This window comes from Chinchilla lanigera, unplaced genomic scaffold (assembly GCF_000276665.1).
Source record: "Chinchilla lanigera isolate Chin_1 unplaced genomic scaffold, ChiLan1.0 scaffold00001, whole genome shotgun sequence".
Lineage (NCBI taxonomy): Eukaryota > Metazoa > Chordata > Mammalia > Rodentia > Chinchillidae > Chinchilla > Chinchilla lanigera.
In genome coordinates this window covers 39,836,415-39,861,535 of record NW_004955402.1, presented here as the reverse complement: position 1 = coordinate 39,861,535, position 25,121 = coordinate 39,836,415, and the positions used below count along the sequence as shown (strand labels likewise).

Here is a 25,121-nt window from a genome sequence, read left to right as displayed (position 1 = left end):
TAGAAAGGTTAAATGCTAGGAGTTTAGCTGAGAGCTTTGTACTATCTGATTTAATTCTTAGAATAGGTAGGTGTCATCATACCAACAGTTCCTCGGTGAGGAATCTGAAGTCTTCCAAGGTGAGACCGTTCAGGTTATGGGGGGAAAGTGGCGCTCTCACCCAGGCCTGCCTGGCGTTCTTGAGTTGGCTTGGTTCTCTGCAGGAAGCTGTGGGTGTGAGCTCTTGATTTTGCATTGATGACAATGGATAACTTGAAGTAATGGTCAGAGAATGCTGTGGTGGAAAAAAAAATTAAAGGGGCAGAGAGTGGGTGTGTAGAGCAGAGGACAAGCATATGCATTGACTGAAGTCAAGTCTAACTAGGTCTACTCCTTGCCAGCCATGTGATACTGGTCAGGTCACTGAACCACTCTAAATGTCTCTGTCTGTAAGATCCGGGGTTGCAGCATCTGCTCAGTAGCATGTGAAAGATCTGTACTTGAGAGACTCTCGGGTACCAGTAGTGGCTGCTACAGGCACATCTACTTTCCTTGCCACTACTCATAAAGACATATTACATATTTGTTGCTCTCTTCCTCTTCAATGGTTACTGCTGCTATTGCTGACCCTAATGTGGTCAGTAATAGTAGTAGTAACAGCAGTTGGAATGAATAGAAGGACAGATTTTTGCTAAGCAAAAAGGGAGTGTAAGTAGCAATAGTTCTGGTTTCATTTCAGTAGTTAGCATTTTCCAGGGGGCGTCTCTGTGCTAGGCACTGTATTAAGTTAAAACGTGAGTGACTACATCATTTTCTGTTTCTGGGAGCATATAAGCTACTTTGCCTTTCAAGGCACCCATTTTTGATTAGCCAAATTTTCTAGACATAGAGAGGATGTTGGGAAGTCAAGATTTAATGAATGCAGAGCAGGAGGTTGTACATAACTCTGGAAGGATAGTCAGGACTTACATAATTTCAGGATGATTTGAAGATTCCATTATCCATTTACTACTGCTCCAGATAATCTTGATTTCCTCGCATCATGTGGTAGGCTCGTCACCTTATTTACAGGTGCAGGTTTTATTGGGATATGTTATTTCAGTGATGTTGTATAGAGTGCCGTAGACTGTATAATTGAGCACCTATGTAAGGTGCTGGGGAAGCAGTATTGAACTTGTCTCTGTGTCTCATAAAAGTGGTTTTTATAGATCCTTGCTCAGAGGGGTAGACATTTACAATAACCTTGAAATGGAACTTTCCCCATGCAATATGATGAAGACTGACAAGTGACAGTTTGATATTCTTTTATTTTACTTAAATAGCAACATGGCTAAATATACTTCTCAGCATGTTTATAATAGCCACACATTTATATTTATAGGAGAAGTGGCGCTGATTCCCTAGTATGTTAACAGGTCATATTCAAATTGTTCTATTTTTACTTTGACATAAAATTGCTGAAGAAAAACATTTTAAGGCAAGTAGTGGTTATATGATGTCAGATTGTTGTGTATTGAATTCTATATTAAATGAACTTCCTAACCTGAGCAGGAGCTTGAACTGACAAAAAGTTATCTTAAATTCTGTGTTGTTTACATAAAATTTCTTCAAATCCTTTTTGTGGGGGGTGCTGATTACTTTAATGTTTCCTTCTTGGTTCACGTTCCAAACAACAAATGTAGTCTCCTTTTTAATGTGTAATAGTGGACATGGGATTGCAGAATGATTTTCAGACACCACAGGAAGACCTCTTCATTTTAGTGTATACAATAAATAATGTATATTTTTTTTTAGATTTGAGAAATAGTCAAATAGGTGAATGCATAAATCTCGCCAAGCCTTGGGCAGTTATAATTTCCATACCAAAATGTATGAGTTTTTACTTGACTATTACTGTGTTATATATTAAGTAATAGTTGCCATGGCAACCTTTGCATCACATTATGACATTTAAATATAAGGTATTATGCTTCTTTTATAAGGAAAGACAATGTATTTGAATTTTTTAATGTTTTGTGAAGTGTAATTACTGCTAAATTAAATAATTTTGTTCAAGGTCAATTCAATTCTTTGGAAGTTTCTGACCAAAACTATGGAGTGCTCTCATTTATATTTTGTGACTGCATGCACAGAGCAACATACATCTTTTTTGAAAATGTTGCTTGATAAGTATCACATAAACATTCACTTATTACCTGTAACTGACCTTGCAAGTGGAAAAATGCGGAATTGGACAATACTTGAGGTCATTATCAGTGGCTAATGCAATAATGAGAATTTGAATTTATCTAACATGCTATCTAAGATTTTATCACAGATAAAACATTTCTCATATTTGTATACCTAGTTGGTTAACTGTAACTAAATTTGACCCTACGTATAGTTGAATTAACAGTAGCAGTTTGCTCATGACTGCAAAAGCAAAATTAAATGAGCCACTGAAGTAATCTTTGTAACAGTTCCAGGAAAGTGACCACTTAAGCTCAAATTATTGAGATTGTTGGCCAGTTTCTTTATTAAATATGTAAAAGCAAAATAGTTGTTTCTCTTGGCCAGCGTATCTGTAGGCTTGAGACTATCATCACTGTTTATGAACACTCCCACATATAACCCTTTTTTAGCTTTCATCATGACTTTGCAAAAGAGGATTTGACAGTCATTCAAATTTTTGATGAATCTTTTAAATAATAATCAGTGGATTATAAAATTAGACTGTGAGTTGAGGGACAGAGGAAGTAAGCTACGTGCTGGATACCTGCTCTGGTGGACATTTTACACATGTTGTCTTGTCTACAACTGATAACCGTATGATAACTATTTCATTAGTCCCTTACTATAAAGGAGACTATGGTCTCCAGCAGTTGTGTAACTAACCCCTGATCATTTTGCTTATTTGGTTCTGAGCTGGGAGTCTACCTCAGCCGTCAGATCTCCGAGCCCTCCCTCTGAATGTGTCTGTATTCTACTGCTGACTTGTTACCGAACATGATCAACATTACACATTTAATGTAGATATTTGAAAACTTCACTATAAGCCCTTGTAAGAAACTATTTGCTAAATGATTATTTAAAAATTTGTATTTCTCTTTAGCACTGTAACACTTCCTTAAGTCCCCTGATTATCAAAAGTCCCTCTGACATCTTGTCAAAGTTTCCCGAGTCTTTTGTTGAAACCAGGCAGAGGAGTACAGTCAAATTAAAGTATGAAGGTGCCTTCCTGGACCTCTAGGGATCAGGAATGAAGACTGTCCAAAGACTGACCTTCATTCTGAGCTTTGACGTTCAAAAGTGGACAGGTGGAAATATTGTGTTCTTCATTGCCCTTTGGTGCAAGATATATTCTAGGTTGCAGAGTAAGTGCCAGCAGCAGCAAAATTATCGCCCCCTCCTGCTACTAGAGTAAGTCAGCAATAGGCCTTCTGTGGTCAAAATGGCAAATTCAGCAGCAGCTAGTCGACAGGGATTTGCAAAAACTTCCCCATGACTGTTAGGAATCTTATTCAGCAGTGTCTTTGAAAACCGATTCCGTGCAGAATTAACTATGTAGAAATGACCTCATTTGTGATGAAAAGTGTTTTAAACAAATCTACACTGTAATGTTTCTCTATGTATATTTTGTACTTAACACTGCAGTGTCTATTAGTTACCTATACAAATATGTAGCATTCATAAGTTTTAAAGTGGTTCAGAATTTTATTTCCATATTAACATAAAAAAAAATTCCTGGCTTTACAGAGTCAGTTCGCCATACAAAGCCACTATACATCACTTAGGTTTGTGATGAAAGAATAGAATTGCAGCTGTGTGAGTACTAGAATACCCAAACATGAATTAGACTCACAAGCATTTGGCAATAGTTCAGAAAAGGAGCTTAATCTGGTTTCATCTGAGACTGCTTTTCTCTGTTCTACAACATCCCCCCCAAGATATTGTGTCTGATATCGGATCACAACGTAATGAGAGTGACGCAAAATTAGAGAAAGCCCTAAAAACCTGGGGCACATTTTTCCCCAGAGATTTTTTTCCCCCTTGCACTTATTTTCTTCCCTCTCCCAAGTCCCAACTCTAAAATCCAAGGTCATTCATCTATTAGATAAATTAATTTTAAGTCCAAAAAGCCACATACATCGTACTCTGATCTCAGTCATATCTATAATTAGGGGTAAATATAATCTTCCTTTTTAGAAATGAACCACCCACCCATTACATTTAAAGAGCTGACTGAAATGAAATAATAGTTCAGAGCAAGATGATTTTAGTTTAACAAGAAAAAAAAAAGTTGATAATTTAAGCTTCAAGCAGCTAGTTCTATTTTTGATTACCATTCAGTTATAAATCTAATTTGAGACATATACTGCTTTTCTGTTTCTCAAGTTTAATTCATGGTTTTGCATTCTTGGTTGCATAAGCAAAGTTTAGTGGTTGATCAAAGATGGTAGGAAGCATCTCTCCGAAGGCATAAGGACAGAGCTGAGACTGCTAGGACAGTCTGAGGCCCAAATCTAATGTAAAACAAACATTTTTTATTGAAACAGCAGTGGTATTTGAATGGCTGTGCTAGAACTGGCTCTGTGCTGCAGAGCTGGTTGCAGGGGCTCCAAGACATTTAAACGCGTTGACAAAGTCAGTGTATTTTATTGTTTGGTTAGGGTATTTTAAGACTTGAAATTGTTTGCGTTTGGATGAAATTAAGGGGGAAAGGCTTGTCTCATCGTACCGTGGACAGTTAAGCAAAATGCTAAACCAGGGTTTAAGATTTACAGGTTAGCTCTGTGAGAGGCCACATCTTGGCTTCCAGTGTTTCCTGGCAGACTGGGGCAGCTGGCTATGGGGGCCCAGAACAACCACAGTGCATGAGGTTGCACAATGCGAGAAACCTAAAATCTTTATGATCTTATTTAAGGCAAGGATGAATTTGCCCATTTTGAAAGAAGACTTAGCTTTGAAACTTAACTTTTAATAAGCATGAAATTGTCTTCAGAATTAAGTGTATATGTAAATCCCCATATAAATGAAAATCTTATCCATTTTGTGACTATTTAATTTACCTAAATCAAATGCCATTGACTTTTTCAAACATGGAAAGTCAAGTTTTTCAGCCAGTGGAAATTTTTTTCATCTTTCTCATGGCTGCAGTGTTAAGTATGTGACATAAGGGCCAAACAATAGTAAATGGTCATTGTTCATTTTACAAGTGTGCTCTATAATAAGAACACATATATTTTTATCTTCATTTTCCCAAAGGGGGTGATTATGGCTCCCTTAAGTGTAAGGAAATGTTTGTTTTTGTTGCTTTACAAGAATGATTCTATTGTCCAAGTGAAAAAGAAAAAGGAACAAGCAGGTATAAAAAGAAACAGGAATGTGCTTTTTTTTAAGGATTAATATGAGCCACTAAGTGTGTAAGTGCTATCTGGTCTTTGTCCAGTGTCACTCTGCGTAGTTCATGTGGCAGCATATGCGTGAGTTGGATGCGTGATTTATTTGTAACTGGCCCATGAAGTGATTTTCTGTTAAATTAACAACAATAAGGTCAGCCCCAGCCAGTTAGCTGCCTTCTTTTTATCATCTTATATTTTTCACAGCTCTATTGTGAATGCTGCTAAAATCCAGAGTAACAAGCATGTTTGCTTTTAGGTTGATCTACTAAATGCATTTACTTTCTGGAGAATGAAACATTTGCCACCAAGACCAACAAGAATTAACCAGTGGTTAGGCACACTAAAAAGAGAAACAGCGTTTTAGCATATGTGCTTAGCCCTGAGAATTCTGTATATTTTTAGAAAACAGAAAAATGGAGAAATAGCAGTAATGTCTGTCAACACAGTATCTGTATTATTGGTAAATATTGTTATTAATAATATAATTTCAATGAGGATGGGGATATAATTAAATGTAGCATGCATGAGGCCCTGAGTTCAATACCCAGTACTGTAAAATAATAATGATAATAATAATAATAATAAATAGCAATAATAGAAACCATTTTCAAACTCCTTTTCCCAAGTGTGTGAAGATTCATTTGTAGATTTGTCAAACTTTAAGGAGGTTGTGATTTATCATTTACAGCTTTCTAGATGGAAATTTCAAAGAAAATTTGGATTATGACTTAAATAAATAAATACAGACTTTGTTAGTAAGAGTTGCCAAGAGTGAAATTCCAGGTTTAGATTCTAAAATTTTCCAAGGCAATTTCTAAATGTTAAAAATTATTTGATGTTCCACTTTTTGATTCTCGAATGATAGAAAACTTTGTTATAAAGAACTCTATATTTTAGTTTGTCATTGGGTAGCGTTTTAGTCTTTAGCTCAAGAGAGGTAATAATCCAGCAGGAGCACAGCAGCTGGTAAACAGTCTAGTTTCTATCAGGTATTTATATATGGTAAATAAAAAGATACTAGCAACGAGTTTATTATTCAATATGTGCTTTCAACCTTAAAGTTTCATCTTTGAAGTTTTATTTTAAAGTAATATTTATTGTGTGTCCCTTGAAATAGTTGCAGGCTGGAAGCAGTGAAGGCAAGCTTGTCAGTAGCTGATTAGTCCTTTATATATTACTCATCCAACACTCACAAAAATCTCTTGCAATAGAGAGAGGTCTCTTTATGATATTTAGCTATATGGCGGTAGAAAGGAGAGCTTTGAATTTTTGATTTTCCAGCTTATGGGTCATATTTGACCAACTGCTTTCACTAGAAGACATGCCACTTTGTTGAGCTATTTAGGAATCAAAAAGACTGTCTTAATTTAAAACAAGGACCCTTTGTTTTAGTTGGTGACTGCCTTGTGAAATTTTTCAGTTCTCAGCGGGTTAACCAGGGAACAGGGGCAGAGTCATAATTGGCCTATTTAGAGTATTTTGCATGTGAATAGTGTGTTAGTGAAGCATCCCTAAGTCTGTTGTGAGTGACATGGTGATTAGAATTTAGATTAGGGAAAACACATTCTGTACTTTATCAAGGACAGTAATTAGTTCAGTCAGTAAAAGTTGATTACAAGTAACGATAAAGTTAGATTTTTTGGTACTTAATTTTAAAATTTCTTTATTAAAAGTAAATTTGTTCTTAATATAAATGGTACTATCTACACTTGTTTTATTGCATATCAGAATAATTAAAAGAACAGTGTGCTCAATGCAGAGTATAATCAGATGATTTATATATTATGGGTAAGTTTTTAGAAAATGAAATACTATCATATAATCTTCCTTATGTTATCATTTTTGAAAGTGTAGCAATTTGTCATGCCGTGATAAGTTAATGATATTTGTGAAAGTTTTCTAGTGTTCAGGTAAATGTTTAATCTTCAGGGATGTGTTTTAGCTTCTGATAGCCCTTAGTTCCTGTTAGTGTTAGTTTAGAATGCTTACTTTCTGTATGATTTGGAAAGTTTTAGCATGAGGACGTGAATTCCCTCTCGGTTCAGCTGGCCTTGTCCTCTGTGGGTGCCGGTGCAACTGTGAAGGCTGAGGGTGTGCTGGTGCAAGAGGCAGGCTCCCAGCACAGATGATCATCCACCCTCGCCCCCATTACACAGCCGGGGGAGTTGTGTGTGCTCACAAACTGAGATTCTTGTTGGTCCTTGTAAAGGAAGGGCATGAATACTTCCCAGATATGAGCCTATGTCTAAAGAAAGAAAACATTTGTCTTACAGAAATGCCATTTTCTTAGGAAATTAAACTGTTTGTCATCTGAAAAGATGAAAACATGTATGGTTTAATGAGCATCCTCTACCTTCCTTTCAAAACTGAAGAATTAAAAATTTCACCAATTTGAGAATAGCTTCTTAGACTGCTTTTCTCTTTTTGGTTTTGTTTTGCTATTTCAGCTTAGCAGATGCTGTTTTTTCTGTTGCTTTGGTTTTTAAAAGTATTAACAATCATTTAGGAGGTGGTGAATGTAAGAAAGTAACCTTATATGTTTATTTATTTATTTTTTTAACATTTCAGCAGAGTCTCCTTGGAGGGGACATGGATATGGGCAATCCAGGAACCCTTTCGCCCACCAAACCTGGCTCCCAGTACTATCAATATTCTAGCAATAACCCCCGACGGAGGCCTCTTCACAGTAGCGCCATGGGTAAGGTCTTCCTGTTTCAGTTTCTCGTTGTCCATTAGTGGTTTTTTTTTTTTTTTTTTTTTCCTTCCTTTTTCAAAAAAAATGCCACCCTCTTACCCTGTGTCCACCCACCCCCAATAAAGTTTGCCTCAGTTTTCAGACTGGTGACATCTAGTTCTCCAGGAACCCACTGAGTGGATATGTTAATAACTTACAGTAGCAGTAAAACTTGCTTGGTGTCTGCTCATATTTGGGTTTCTTTTGGCCGCACACATAGGGAACCTTAAAAAGAAAAGTTCAAAGCAGTAACAAGTGGAATAGTGTCTTGATTTTTATGGATAAAGTAGAATTTGATTTCTGCTAAAATAGAAGGTAATGGTGATAACTGCAGTGTGCTGTGGTGATGTAAGAAAATCTGGCCTAATCTCAATGGCGTGCTGGTTTAATATGCTTTAGTGTGGAAAGTGGGCATGTGGGAGCTCACAGCATCTTCATTCTCTTTCAGAGGTGCAGACAAAGAAAGTTCGAAAAGTTCCTCCAGGTTTGCCATCTTCAGTAAGTGCTGCTTATTTCTGCTTTTTGTGGTATTTTGTATTAGTATGAAGGAGATAGAAGTAAATGAGATTTCCCAGCACACAGTGCAGCGTGTTTATCTAGAAACTAGGAGAGGTGGGAATGACCTGCACGTCCAGCCACCTGACCCACGTTGGAGTGATTAATTGCAGGGCCCGGAAGACCGGGTGGTTATGTTGATATTCCGCAGGTTAAGCTCTGAAGAGAGCCTTGAAAGGGTGCCTGAAGTTCGAGGACTTTTACCTACACAGGGCTTTCAAGAGAATGAGTATTAGTTTCATGTGTTGGTTAAATTCTTTGTCAGTATTATGATGATTTATGGATTTGCATGCGAAAGGAGATTTGTGGAGCGGATTTAGGAAAAATTTACATGGGTTTCAGCTCAGGGTGCAGGGAGAATGTCTCTATTTTCTAGAGAGGTTGCTGAATGAAGACTGCACAGGTAGCTGCATCAGTAGCTGTTCCTGTCTGTCAAACCAGGTGATGACTGAAAGAATCCAGCTGTAACCAAAGCATTCTGGGTCTTCTTATTAGCTGGAGCTGTGTTCAGGAGCTGCTGAGGGTGTCTAGGCCCCAGCGCAGGAAAAATAGGTTTATCATCACACTAAATACATGTTCTCTTAATTGGAATTCGTATGTGTTTTCCTATTTTGGATCATAGATGTTTTATTTCATTTTATTTAGAACGGATCTATTTCTAGAAATTTTTTCCTTATGTGAAATAGAAATATTTCCTCCTCCTTTCATTGTTTCCTCCTTGCTTCCTCTTCTTTTTCTCCCTGTTCTTTCTGTGATATGTGTGCACAGACAGTTTTAATTTTGTGGAGTGCTTGTATATGAAAAGTGTAGCTACAGGACCTGATAAGTACTTACGCTTCAGCATAAAATTATATTTAGATATCTGAAAATAGTTTGCCAATCAATGATGACATATTAGTTTTATTTCATTTTTAATAAATTTGGAAAATAATGGGGTTTGCAAATGTGTTGAGATTAGATTAACCCAAACACCTGTGTATTTGACTTGATTTCAGTTTAGCTCATGCAAAAAATTATTAAATGAATATAGCGGGATAAGTCTTATCAGAAAGAAGCGTGAATTTTATATGCTGATTATCAGACTTGATAATATTGCTGAAGCATCACAAAATTATCCATAAATATGGAAAAATATTGTGTCAGTAAAACTGCCAATAATGTATAAAATAGTCGTTTTACACTACCAATAAGTGAGTTGTTATTCCTTGAATGTCAGTATTGTACTGAAGTTGACTTAATATTGTCAAAGGTTTTTATAAGTATATTTGAAGCTTCAACTTAGTGGTAGATTTAATGTAGATGGAATTTTAGCTTTTAATAGCTTTTATGAGAACCTCAAAAGATGACATCCTCACAGCTGTTTACATTGTAAACATGACTGAACTTAATAAGGACAATATTAAGTACATTAAATGGGCATCTAAATGTCCTAGAAGAGCAAAATAACTTTGAACTCTAAAAGCTACAAAAATAAGCTATTGTGTCCTGTTTATGCCTCATATTAAAATTAGCTTAGTCTGCTTTTTATTGCTAAAATTATGCAGAAATACACAGTTTCTAAGGAGTACCTTGGTGTGACGTTAGATATTAAAAGCATGGTCAACAATTTTTCTTAATTCACTGTAAATTTTTAAGTATTTCTCTAGAACTGCTTCCAAAAAATTTTTTTACTGGTACAGACTTTTTTCTTTCTATTAACACAATTTATGTGTTGTTGGTCTATTGTAATATGTTCAGAAATACAAGTGTGTTTTTTCCTTCTTTGTAATAAGTCAGTAATTGGAAATTTAGTTTGTATTATCTAATTTTTCGCTCTTGATGGTCAGTTTAAGATTAACTCTGCAGAGAGTTTTCTTGGCTAGATGTTTTAATCTCTTTAAGGAATATTTTGGTGAATAGCTCTCCTTTGAAAGATAAAAAAGAGAAGGGAAATTCAATTAAAGTGGAAATTTTGTCCTTTTTTTTTTTTCCTGAATAGGAAGAATAAGGTAGTTTGAGTACTTTAAACATCCAGTCACCTATTTACTTGGTACTTCAAAAATATCTCCGTTCTGTTGAAATAGGAGTCATCTCACTTTATATTAGCTTTGTTGTATATATTGATTGCTTATTACTTATAAATAATTGCTATTACTTATAAGTAATAATAATATTTATAAGTAATAATAATTGCTTATTACTCAACAAGACCTCATGACTTACCATCACACAAAATGATTTAAACTTGATTCCAGGAAACATTTTGTACTAGACAGTATAACAGTTTTGCTCCAGGAAATCTATATTCCATATTTTTAGACCTTTCCCATGCTTATTCTTTTTTAAAATTCAAATGAAAATGAGTATTATCTGATGAGATATTTCTGTAACTTGTTTCAGTATGTTATGAGCATTTGAATAATAGATAATAAAAGGCTGGGGACAGTAAAAGGTTTCTTTTGGAGTGAATACGACTGGATAGATATTTATATGTTTTCTTCAGTACATATTTACTATGATAAATAGTAATAAATCTGTCACTGTCTGTTGTGTCAACTCTCTCTCTTATCTCCTTCCGTGAAATGGGCCCCCTCTCTTCCATAAGATAGGACAAAGGAATTGTACACTGTGACATTCCGTAGTCAGGTAGTGTTTGGGACACCACCATGGGACAGAGGCTGGACTTCCTTTGGCATCACTGGGCTGCATCTTCACTGCCTATCAGGAGAGTGATGGGATTGCCTGGCTCTGTTTTGATAACTCCGTTGCATCTGTGGAGAGAGAAAACATAAGCCTGGCCCGACATCATGCCAGGATCCAGAATGTGTGTTTGTACTGTGTACTGCATCTACAGACCTGCAGCCACCTTAAAAATATGGCACAGGGCAGTGCAAGAACCATGGGCAAGGCCTACAAATCACAAGTGACAGGGGGAGGGAAGATTGCCCTTCTGGAGAGCAGAGGGCTGAGAACAGAGGGGTGATTTTGTTTATTTGTGTGTTTCTTTGTTTGGTTGATTAAGGAAAGGCTATGGCAGAGTGACAACTATCCGAACGGCCACAAGAGCCCCCCTATTGCTGCAGAACATTTTCATGTTTTCTGTTCAAATTTTGGTACATTGCTCTTTTCTGTCACATCCCGATTTCTTATAGTCTTCATCTTCTGATGAGAATTTAGTAATAAAGCTTTGTCTTTAGTTAGTGCCAGAATTTATTTTGCATGTCTAATCTCTTGAACCTACATGGGAACCTTTTGCCTTGTAATAGCTCTACATCTTGGTTTTACGATTTTCAGCCATGTTTCATCATAAACATAATACTTCGTGAAAACATGGAACTTCTTAGCAAATATCTTGTTTTTCTACAACCTAATGATTATACACATTGAGTCATGGATTCCTATAGAGAAAAAAATGTACCATATTAAATTATACTTTAGGGGAAATGATTGGTAGTTCTTATAAAAATTGACATGAAAGTATTAAAATGTAGAAAGTTACAATTTTTATATGATTATACCGTGCTATTTTAAGATAGTCTCACACAAGAAAAAAATCTGAACAGACATTGTCTTTCAGAAACTATATTGTGCCAGTAACATGTAAACACGTAAGCCTTTACTTTCTTATCAAATATATATACGTTTTATCTTTCCATTTCAAGCGTTGGTGGAGTATGTCTCCACTTCTAATCTGCTTTGAAATCTCAGTGATAATCTCATTTTGACTCCACTTGGAATTGCTGGGACTTTGCAATTTTCTGGAAATAGGAAGTTCTATTCAAAAAGAGTTAATGCCTCTTACTTTTAGTGATATTTTCAAAAACTGCACTGTTCTGTAAAGTCTATTTTGTAAATTAAATGGCCTTTTTTAATTCAGGAGAATTTGGCAAACTTTGTTTTAAGTGGCCAGAGATAATTTTGGATATTTGGACCCTAAGGAGAACAATTTCTGCTATCATAAAGATTCTAAAATAAGATTTAAACACAAGAAAATTTGAGACATAAGTAAACCATTAGGTGAATTGAAAAATAAAAACTCAAGGTTTATTTATACCCTTTTTACCAGTTTGCCTAAGGAAAAAAAAAGCTTAAATAAAATGAAATCTTTAAATCTGGATTAGGCTTGCTTTTACAAAGAGATTATTGAGTTTTGGGAAAATGGATAATGTTAACACTATTAATTGTCCTTTGTGTTTGCCACGATATGAAAGCCTCCATATTTGCAGATTTTAAATATGCAATTGAATTCATTCTTTAAGATATTTGGGGGCCAGAAAACTTTTTTGTGGACCAGATACTTGAAGAAATCACAATTTAAAAGAATGACTGTTTAATTGTCTTTACTTTATTAGGGACCCAGAAAATAAGTATGATATTAAAACATGGTACTTTTGGTGTTGATCAGAATAGAGAAGTTCTAATTCAGTTTGCTTTTCATGTCAACACATTTTAACCTAAATAATAATAATAATACAACTGTCTTTAAAATGAAAGGTATTTATGGAGGTATGTTAGTCACAAGTAAACTTGAGTGTCAGCCACCTGGACCTTGTCATTTATAGAGAATTCTAGAAGGAGCTAATTGTATGATAAGATATAAAAAGAGGGGTGCCTTCAAAGTTCTTTCCTGGAGAGGAATTTTTGTGAAGTGTAACTGTAGGTGTTTACATTAAAATGTTAGGATAGCTCCAGGCATTCAACTTTAAATTTAATGTGTCAGTTTTCTAATTAAAGGTTGAAATATGGGCTTGGATATTAAAATTGGGTTTATAAATCTTAAAATTTATAGATAGAAGGTCTTTAAGGACAATGTGATTAAATTATCCCAAATAGGACAAAACTTTTACTCACACACTTTACACAGCGTATATAGTGACACTGATGAACACTTTGAAAGGTGAGAAATGATTAATCACTATGTATTTGTTTTTTTGTACAGTTGCTACTGAGTTTACTAAACCAACCAAAGGCTTGAAGTTCAGTATATACAATGTTTTTTCTTCTTCTTCTTCATCTTTTTTTTTTTTTAAATATTATTCTCTCTATTATACTTGTAGGCTCAAGATGTTATGCTTTTATGAGTTACTAGTATATGAAACACATACAGGAGGATCTCTGTGTATTTTATCATTTGGGGTTCTTACTCCCTTAAATTATGTTCTAAAAAGCATACACAGAGACATGCAAAACATACAGCATATGTACCATTGGGTATTCCAATCTCCCAGAAGTTTCCTAAAAGATTTCTCTATTTCTGTTTGGAATTTTGGAATAATAACCTCGCTCTTCTACCATCTTCCTCCTCTGGGCCTCGAAGCCAAAACCTAGTGTGCAAGTTTTTAATTATGAGGAGTAAGGAAGAGAACAAAACTAAAGTTTAACTCTAGATGAAAGGTTAGTGTATTTGTGATTTATCCCTGGATTATCTTTACAGATGAAAAGTGATACCCTTCAGACATTCGCACAAAACACAACCGCTTCATTCCTTCCAGCAGAGAGGGGTCTTTCTGACTAGCCGTGTTGGGCATTTTTCTTCAGCAGGCTCTTGTAAAGTGTGCATACTATACCACCCCCACTGTGTGTTTTTATTTCTAATCAAGTTTTCAAAAATATACTCTCTTGCTAAGATTTATCAGTTCTTTTTAAAAAGATTTCAGTAACTGAAACCATAGCCTTTAATGTAAAACTATATTCATTTGTTGAGAAAGGAGAGATATATTTGAGGCAACTATTACTTTTAACCCTTTTTTACCACTTTGATGGCAGAGGATATTTTGTTGAAATGTCTTTGACTTTATCTTAGTGATTCATTCACAGAAATCTGGGAAATCACTGCAAGCCTACTTTACATAGAAAATTTGCCACAGGACTTGCGTGTATTTTGAAATTATAAAGCCACTTGCTGCAAACTGGGTCATGGAATAGTACGGATGCTTTGCTTGATATTTGGTTGAATACCATTCTTTTTAACTTTTAAAAGTTCATCGAAACAATTTTATATTGTAACAGCAACATTTCCCCGCCCTTCCCCTCCCCTCTTTCCTCTTCTTCCCTGCCTGCTTCCCTCCCTCTCAATCTCTGGATTTTCAGTGGGTGTTTTCCTGGTTTCAAGGAATTCTAAAATTTTCATTTGAAAGTAATAAATCAGAGTCACAACTCAAGGACTAAATAATATTCAGAAAAGGGGTCAGTAACTGTAAAAAAAGTAAGGAGTTCCTTCAAAGAAAACAAAATTGTGTTTTCCTGAGACAGACAAACTTTGGTTAGGCTGTTGACAGACACCGACTTTGTTTCTTTTGAAAGTAAGTTGCCCTGAATTTTAAACTTGCATCTAGCAATAGGATTTTCAGCCTTGATCTGTACTGTCCCCTGTCCCTGGGTGTGTTTGTGCATGACAGTGTGCTCATTTTAGAGGACTAAGAGCTTTGATAAAATGTGGTGCAAATTTTGTGGTTTTAAAAGCTCCATGATTTTATCTCAGAATGCAGCACGTGAACGGTTGTGATTTTTCCCTCGCAGCTGCCGCAGAGGTGTAGAGCTGTTCCAGGAGGGCCAGCCTCCTTCCCTCGAGCACAGGCTCCCTCTTCAGAGGAGTTCGGGAAGTGCACATAACCGTGCAGATCCGGGACTGAAAAAAAAGATGCTTTCAGTTCTGCCGAGATAATGTAGATTTCAATTTCGGAAAGATTGTGAAAGCTAATTTGAAAATTTTTAAGAATTACATTTGTTTTAAGGGGCTGAGCGGCACCATGGTTGTCTCTCTTCTGACTCTGTCATCAGAGGAATTAATCGTACAAATGCTGCTAGGGTGCAGAGCTGGTCTATGAATGTTTACTTCTGGAGGGATCTGAGGAGGTGCTATGTGTGCATTAAACTAAATTTATTTTGATTATGCATTGGGACAGAGGAATGGGGCATTTCTTGCCTTAGTGAAGCTCCCTTGAAAGCCAACTGTAAAGAAAATGTCTTGGTGTGTTGCCGTGTCAGGGGAGATTAAAGGATATTTCCTTTGTGAAATATGGTATTAGAAAGACTTAAATTTTGACCCTCATAGTACATGACAATTGGAGTTATTCCTCATACACACATAGAAAAACTGTCACTGTCGCCACTGGCTGTTACCACTTAGGAAAGCGCTGTTTTGGAACAATTATTTTGATGCCATCTAAGAAGGAGTACCTGACTGCCTCCAGCAGTCTCCTCCCTCCCAACCCATATCATTCTAAATATGCCTCCTGGATTATACTTATAATAATATTGTAATGGCTTTCATTCTACCGATTGGCACAGTATATCATTATATCATTAGCTGCTATGAGGAAGCTGTTTCAAGTAGGTGACTGATTCTTAGCGTTGATGTTTTCAAGTAACCTTGTTTGGGGAATTGGGCTGTTTCACAGGTGCTCAGGTGTATTAACACAGGCTACAATAATATTTTCTGGCTTGCTCGTTATGAAACGAATTCAAAGCACAAAATAATTCAATAATAAGTAGGATATACAAACTGGGGCTCTGTTGTAACAAAGTTTAATAGCTAGAAATGTTAAAAGATGAGATCAAAATAAAATGTCTGAGGATGCACAACAATGCTGTCAGCTCATTTCTCATTACATTGAGGCTGAGATTCTAAAGGAATGCTCATGGCTTGGTGATTCAGACTCTTTGGGTCAGTGTCAATTGTTTCAACCACTAAGCTGAACAGAAAATAAACCTATTTCTATAACTATTGTACTGTTTGAAAGTATGGTTAGGTAAATAAAAAGTTACCGATTCCATAACTTGGGCTTATACTTCACAAGTGAAATTTTATTCCAAAACCTTGTGGGTCCCTAATGTATTACCTTTATATGATTTTTTAAAAAAGAAATTTCTAGGAAATTGGCACATATAATCTGTGGTTTAATTGATGTGACTGGGCAAAAAATATGGAATTCAGCATATTAACTAGGAGCAGATATAGTTGCAATTACAAAGTTGAAATCCCAGTGAGCAATTAACTTACAAACAACTGCTGTTTTGTTTTCCTTTTAGTAAAGTATATTCACAACCTTGCTGTCACAGGAAACATGACAGCAACACATAAGAAGCACCCACATTTTGCAGAGGTTTTCATTCCTTCACTCATTTCTTCATTTATGTATAGTCACAGCATATTTTCAAGTAAAGACTAAACGTCCCATGTAACATCGAACATAACTTTCTCTTTTGGTACCCTTATTTGAGTCATGAAGCCTCACCACTAAGTGTTCATCAAGCTTAGCAAGATTCACAGTGTGGAGTTCCTGGCATCCCAGTAGCTTGAACATCATAAAGAACACAAAGTCTGGCCCTTTAAGGCAGTCATGCATTCAAAAAATAAATAGCCCACACAACATTACACTTGAACTTTTTGTCCTTTAAACTTATTATGGAAGTGCTCAGTCCTTTAATTGCACCACCATGAAGAATGAAAGGAACATGTTTTGTGGATATCTTTGTCCTTTATAAGCCGAACTCACTGCCTCGTGCATATTTTTTAGAATTACATTTCTAGTGAATGAGTATAATAATAAAAGTGGTATCGTAGGATAGCAGTAACAACACTGAAAATAAAGAGGCCCTCCTAACTTACTGTTTTGACATTCTATGCTTAATTACTCAGTGGCCTTAAGAGTTAACAAGCCTGTGACTTTGTCTACAAAATGTATATATGCAGTGCCTGTGTATTATAGCAAACCCTTGCACGGTGATTACTCTTGGCTGAGTACTGTTTTTAGTACTTTGCATCTATTAAATTACTTAATCGTACAAGAATCCTGTGAAATCAGATACTACAAGTTATTTGTGGATACAGGTGAGCAGATGTGACCACAGCCAGTAGCTGGCAGACCTAGGATTGAGATGGGGCAGTCTGTCACCAAGGTTTCTGGGTTCTTCACTGTGGCGCTGTCCAAGCCTCCTCCAGCTAGGCTGCACACTCAGCAGAGCAAAATGCTCTCTGCAACATGGCTATTGCTAGCTTAGAAAGTACTTGACTCTCTGGAGTAAATCACAAGTAAATAATCAAAAGTTTCATTTCATTGGAGATTGACCCCTAGTATCTCCACAGAGTCCCTATGACCTCTGCCCGGTGAGATCAGTTAGAAATGCCAGGCAACCCAGGTGAGCATTTCTGGATACACACAGTATGAGCTAGTAGTTAAAGCACAGACTCTGACTGACTGCGTGTTTAGTTGGCTTTGCTGTTTACTAGCTCCATGTGATATCATAAGTAATACCTCCAATATTGCAGGTTATCGTCCCAGGTGATAATAAATTGGCCATGTTAATTTCAGCAACAAGCTAACTTCTTTTGTTTTGTACTTGAGAGAAAACTCTGATGGGGCAGCTCACTTGAGACTAGGTAGCAGTGAAACAGAAACTAAGACCAGGCTCTCAGTTGCATGTTGGTCACTTGCTTTTTCTGAGATTATGAAATACCACAGATGCTTTTTGTGTCTCTTCATTCTTACATGAACATCCGTATTTCAGCCAAAGCGTGTCGGAGACTGAGGGCTCTGCAGAGTCGCTGGTGGAATTGTGCTCTCTATCTTTGCTCCTGAAATGGGAGCATCAGGCCAGTATGCTCAGAGCTCCTCATAATGAGATTCCCTCTGCCGGTAATTTGCTTACGCTGGAATCAGCCCTGCCTCTAGATGACCAGGAAATACATGTTCTTTTTTCCTTTCTTGTTGTGTCAGTGGTGTTCTTTGTAGGCCACAAGCCCATTTTCCTGAGTGACATGAGGGTCTGACTTTATGGAAGGTTGGCTCTGGCTCCCCAGCTAAAGTAAAGCCAGGACTGGCGCTTTAACATCACCTGACCAGATGACGATATGTGGACCAGCTGGGCCTATGTGACTGTGTGCTTTCCCCATCAAGTAAAGCGGAGTTTAATTTCTTCAGGTACATTAGGGCAAATCTCAAACACTAAACAGGGATATGCGTACAGATGTTGTAAGGTAAAGTCAGAGAATTGCTGGATTGAAGCCTTTCCCCTATTGTAATATGCCTTGTCTTGATGCCACTATTGAATTCATGAAAGGGTGATTTTGCCTGTCAGCTATGGGAAACTTAATTTCTAAAAATAAGGGTTGGCTAGTCACCTCTTCTTACATTTAAAGAAGAAAACATCTGGCAAAAGTGGGGGCAAGATAGCAGCAGAATGGTCTCAACAGTCCACAGTAAATGCCTCTTCCCAGCCAGTTTCAATTTGCAGAAAAACCAGGCACCAGATTAGAGTCCTTAGGAAAGGTCCCTTTTGGCTGGTGAGTCCCGTGCCTCCTTCTGGTGCCCCTGCGCAGGGACTGGTTATTTGGTTCACAGAGACGCGGTCTGTTCTCCAGGAAGCCTGATAGATCCCATTTATCCACCCCTCATTTGTAGTCATTGCCACCTTGTGGATTACAAAGGATATTGGTGTGCATCAAACTTCGATTTCAGTTTGGCTTTTTATGGCACGTACCCGTTGGCAGTGGATCACTTCTGCTCCTCACCAAAAGGATCCTCATTTGTTCAGCAACACCTCACTTCTCCACTCACAGTTCATTTATGATTCTGATGAGAGTGTTTTTTCAGGAAACACACATTTCACTTTTTGACCTAGGAGCATCTGTTAGAATTTTTTTTTAATACTACTTTGGCATTCTGAAAGTGTTAATGTCTTTCATATCTGTTTAATGCTATTTAGGGATATTTATGATCACCTCTTGGTTACTCAGGGTAAAGTGTGTCACAATTTTTTTTAAACAGACAGGAAAGCATTCACATGAGGAAACAGATTGCTTTAAACATGTGCTTCCTGTGACAGTAAAAAGAACAAATTAGATTTAACACTGTGTAATGAATGCATAAATGTGTACATTTAAGCTTTTAAAAGCTCTATGTTCAGTTTGGGTCACAACAAAAAGTGAGTTACCTGTAAAGATTAAAGATGCCTTGGGTATCCTTGGGCTCCCGAGTGCCCAGCAATTGCAATTCTCCCCTGATCCTGCCTCTGTGGGATCATACAGAGTGCTGTGTATTAATGCTAAAGAGAATTAAAATGTTACGAGGCGCAGGGAGAGGTTAAACCAGGTTAGGGTCTGCTTCTGTCCATTTAGCAAAGAAATCAGTGTGTCGAGTAGGGAAGTATTTTATTGTCGTCTTTCTCCTCCCTCTCTGAAAATCAATGAAAAAAATTTTATTTTTTTGAACCCCAAATAATCCCGACTTTTATGACGGAGAAAGAAGACAATCTGATGTTTACTTACTAGCATTTACTACAATTTAATTATATAAGGAAAAGACTCCTTTGCCTATGTAATTCAGTTTGTGCTCATGGCTGCTGGCTGGCAGGGAGTGAATAGAATCTGAGTTCATATTTCCAGTTCGACGCAAGCATTGAATGAGAGGGCATGAATCCTGTCCCCGGCAGAAGAGGCACTCAGGGCCATTTCTGTCAGAGCCCGGCGGATGGTGCTTTTCTGTCCCCTGTGCTTTCACAGCTAAGGATTTGTGGCATGCTCACCATCTCTCTGGCCAAGGAGGGCTGGGACAGAGTACCTCAGGGAAGGGCATGTAGTTTGGGGACATCTGACTCTCTTATAGCGCACACTGAGGTACTAATATCAAAACAGACTGCTGTTGTCGCACGGTGGGGCAGCGCTTTTTTTGGCTGCCGTGGTTGAAATGAAATGGGCAAGCTGTAGTCCGCTTGGCATCAGAATGGGCTAAGGGAAGCTGGGAAATCAGAGTCAGACTGTGAATGCAAGTAACAGCCAATGGTTAACTTCCTTTTTGTGTGTCACTTGGCAGCGATGAGACGGATGGTGATTTTTTTTTTTTAACGTGGGTGAGAGTTCAGTGCCCTGGGAAGAGCTGCAGAGGCTGTTGTTGTGCTTCCTTATACAGTTGACTGGCGCTGATTTCTTGAGGTCACTACAGCTGTTCCAAGGGCTAGCTCCAGGAACTGAGTACACGGCCGTCGGACTTCGTATGAAAAGGTAACCAGAAGAGAGGTGATCCACACAGAATCTTGCTGCTGATCACAAGGCAGTCACAGGGAAATCAGATTCTTGCAGAAGGCAATGATGCCAAAGCATAATTCATGCACTTGAATGGATACTCCCAAGTACAGACACCCAAAGATATTTTTAAATTATCACCACTCCACACCCCTCATCTCACATAAAAGATTCACATCAATTTGGGACTGTCTGGAAAATGCAGATCTAAAATAGCCACATTGAATTCAGCTACAGTGACCTTCTGCTTTTTGGGGAGGCTGTTGCTCTTTGGTGAGCCATATTATTTTCTTTGAAGATTCATTTGAAGGAGAGCTTGGGAGAATTTCTAGCATTTCTCAAGATTTTCCTCTCATTTCTCTGTTTGCAAAGAGCTGTTCCCCAAAGGCGAAAAGAGCGAGTTGCCATCTTGAGGAGTGAATTGCATGTTTAGTGAATACCAAATGGTCTCAAAGTTACTCTGGAATTTTCCTTATATCTGGTTGCTTTCAAATACTGTTTATTTCTTTCAAAACTTCTAAACATTTGTGCAGGATATCAGGAAGATGACCAACTTCTGACAACCCCAAAAGCAGGGAAGGAAGCTTAGAAATAGAATACCATTTGTCTGGTAATTAGAGTGCATCTCTTAAGAGTTCAAGAGAATTCTGATTAACCTTTCTGTTCCCACATTCTCACATAAAATTAGCACACCTTTTAAATTATTATCTAGTATTTAAACACATATTTTTGAGCCTCCTTAATGCAACAGGTTCTAGAGGCAGGAAAAGTATATTATAGGTTTGTAAAAAACTTCATTTTTCTTACATTTTAAATGTTCTGTTTGTGCAAAATTTCGAGAATCACCATAAGGGCTTCTTTGCATTTTTAATTTAGTAACTAACATATGAATAAATTTGCATATTAATTAGTTGCAGATTAAATCATGCATACATAATTGCCTCCTTACTGTGTTTAATGTTTGTCAAAATCTCCAGCCTGGTTTGATGGATGTCGTATGAAAGATTACAATTTGATGTACCCTTGGAAGTATTTACACCAATAATGCAAGATTCTTAATAGCAGAATTCTCTAGTTATATACAGTTACTAATAAACATGTAAGATAGGTGCATGTCCCTTTCACTAAAATTTTTTTCTTTGCACCAAATCATTTACTATTCATAATCATTAATGCATCTCCTAATTATACAGCATATGTCTGTTAACTCTTTTGTTGCTGGTCTTCAAATGGTAGCTTTCTTTTTTCTTGTCCCCTAAGGAAAGAAAATTATTTGATAATATTCTAAAAACAATATTGCCTTTTACTTATTTCTCTAGTAGCAGACAGGCATAACTCCTTTGCCATTTATTTTAATATAAAAGAATTATATAATCATTTTGTATTTTCTAGTTAAAGGTTAAGAAATGACCCATGTGCATGCGCTCTGTAACTGATGAGATTTTCTTCTCTTTTGCTGATGCTGTAAGAATTCAGGTATTTCAGAAATGGAAAGATAGGTTGATAGATAAGCACACACTCTAGCCCAATAATTGAAGGATAAGTACAATTATTTAAATTATATTTCATTGTTTTGAGTCTTATAATTATTCATTTAATGTATTGTCAAATTTAGGATAGATTTTTTTGTTGTATTAGGACTCAGATTTCTGCAGTAGAAGCTGACTAGCAAATGGGTGCTCCTGATTTTACAGTTAAAAATGACCATTCAATTTTGTTTTAAATTAATTCCTCAGGTATTTAATTTTTTAAGTTTTATTTTATTTGTGCAAAAAGAAGACCAACGGACTCACCTCCTCTATTTTGATGTCTAAGCTGCTTATCACACTGTATTACCCTGCATTAATGAGTAATTCCTACTGTGCAAAATTTTATCAAAAATGATAGTGTGAATGTCATTTTGAATTGGAAGTTTATACAGTCAAATTTATAGTACACAGTTAAAAAATATGTATGTAGTTACACTCCAAACCTTTTTAGGCTATTGATCTTTTTGGTCTAAGTATATATTTGTATCAATCTAACCTTAAATTTTGTTTGAGAACCTAGATAAATCTTACTTAGTTCATGTGCAAACTATGGCTAGGAGAGGGGAAACTAAGGCACAGGGCAACTATGTTTAATTGGAAGAAGAATAAATGCAAAAATGACCAAGAAACAATTTTCAGTGATCTCTTTTAAACAAGAAACCTAGCTGAACAATTCTGTGTTTCCCACAGGTCATAATATCTGACTTCTGCCTATTTTGTTATTTAATGCATTAAATTTGTATGCCTAGCAAATGAGACAAAGGTGAAAATTAGTCAAACCTCAAACAGCTGATTTACTTTATTTGATACTTAAAATAGGAGAAATACCTTTTGATCACTTACCTCAGGAAGGTTTTTTTTTTCCCCCCCAATAATTATAAGGCACAAAAACTATTTAATGATTTAGCAAAACATTCTCTTTGAAGAATGAAATACTGCATTATATTATTGAGCATCACGAAAAATGAAATGAAAGCTGCAAAACTTATAAAAGGAAGCAAACAGTCAGACCCGAAACATATTTATCCACAGCCATTGTGCCTAGGTAATTCAGGGCATATGGTATGTAAATGATGTTTGGAGATTCTTGCCAAATCTAAACACGATGGGATAAATTAAGGGCAGGTTTCCCTGGGTGTGAGTCCCATGATTGTGGCCGACACATTCCTGCTCGGGACTGTGTGTTCTGTTCTTGTCTTTGAGCAAGAGCATCACTCAGCATTCAGTGGCCAAATCTGGTTCTCAGCCGACTTCTAAGACATTATTTATAATTTCCAGGAATTGATTTTATGATTAAATTTAAAGTACAGAACCAATTTGCCAAACCTTCCCCTTGAAGTCCCATTTGAAAAGTCAGATCTGAATAGTTAACTCATCACTATAGATTTTGATATTAAGCCATTTTTAAATGGGCCTCATGGATAATGGCAATTGGGTGTCTTTTAGCCACTGAGGAAAGAAAGGCATCCCTCAGAAGTGGCTTTTTCTTAGGTTAAGATTAAGGTGTTTTCTAGAACAGATAATCAATTAGTTTGAACCATTAATAATTTTAGTTTCAAGTAGACGAATCATAATTTATGAATTCAACCTGGTAACACAAATGACTGGTACCACTCACAGTGTTTTATCTTTGAATTATTTTGAAGTACATGATCTCATTTCCAGAAAGAAGGCATTAAAGCCTTCTATCATTCAAAACTCATTTTTGGTAGCTAAGTTACGCTATTTCCTGTTTTTCTGAAAGAAATTTCTTTTCTAAGCTGGAGATATGAGTCTGTAGTTTTAATGTTTTAAATCACTCATTTTGATTACTCTTGGAACTTTGTAATTGGAGATTCTGGCTAGGAACTATGGCAGAACCTTTTCTCCCATGATAACTTACTGGAGATTGTACACCTAAATAGTGCATGAACTGTGAAGACTCAGTTTTAAATACAAGTCGTACGTGTTATTTATAAAGTTATTCAAAGGTATTTTAAGGAATGTCAAGTGTAATTTAGGATACTTTATTATTTTGCTATTAAGAGTGCTTTAATAAAATTAAAAACATTTTTTAGAAAGGATAATGCTCAATATTATGGTTTTATTTGAATTAAAAGTATTGGCTGTCTCTCTCCTCTTGCCATTTCACTTAACAAGGGGACAAATAAGATGCTAGTTACTGTATGGAATATGGAATTTGGCTTGATCCTATCCGTTGCTCTGTACATTGGGTAAAATCAGACAAGAAAATGCCTGAAATCAACCTAAGTCAGTACTACGTGATGTTGATCCAGCTTAAAATTCATGCAAGTGGTTGTGGTTCTGTAGGAGTTTGTTTAATTATGTGTAGCCTGTAGTGGGTGAACTCGGGGCAAAGTGACTCTGTGACCATCCCTTGGTTCACTTGAAGCTGTTTTGCACAGCTGTGCTTCAGACTGTGAAGAACAGGCAGAAAGAAGCAGTACTCAGTGGAAAATAAAGCTTATCTGCCCTTCAACTTTACTGGGAACTTGCCTCCTGTAAACAACAAAACGAGTAATCACAGTCCAATACAGAGCCCAGATAAGTGTATTACACAATAGGTTGTTATGGCACAAGTTTACTTCCATGGCACAAGCACTGAGAACGCTAGGAAAGTATCACAGCATCATAGGTTTTAAATGCCAGTCATCGGACTGTATTTGAAACTTAAGCATCTGTATTTTGTTCAAAGAAATGAAGGTATATTTAGAGATGTGGAGGTGATTTGAGAGTTTGGGGTTTTTTTGTTTGTTTGCTTTTGTGGTTTTTGTGCCAAGACCATAGATAGTAAAGATAAAACATCTTGTCTAGTTTTATGTACTATATGATTCAAAATGACTTAGCAGTTTTGAAATTTTTAGAAAGAAAAGAACATAGAAAGATAAAATTTGCATTTCAACAGACTTTAGCAAATTTAAGATTCTGTCAGTTTCCTTCCA

At 36.5% G+C, this 25,121-nt stretch overlaps 1 protein-coding gene across 9 annotated transcripts in view; it reads left to right on the top strand.

Annotated features, from left to right (window-relative positions):
- Tcf4 (transcription factor 4) overlaps nucleotides 1-25,121 on the top strand; it is a gene marked incomplete at its 5' end in the record, with an annotated part of 330,556 nt that overhangs the window by 204,616 nt on the left and 100,819 nt on the right. For 7 of the 9 annotated variants that reach the window (XM_013510970.1, XM_013510968.1, XM_013510967.1 and 4 more), the window contains 2 exon segments: nucleotides 7,929-8,058; nucleotides 8,543-8,592. In XM_013510970.1, coding sequence (XP_013366424.1) covers nucleotides 7,929-8,058; nucleotides 8,543-8,592 — 180 coding nt within the window. 9 annotated transcript variants of the gene reach the window in all.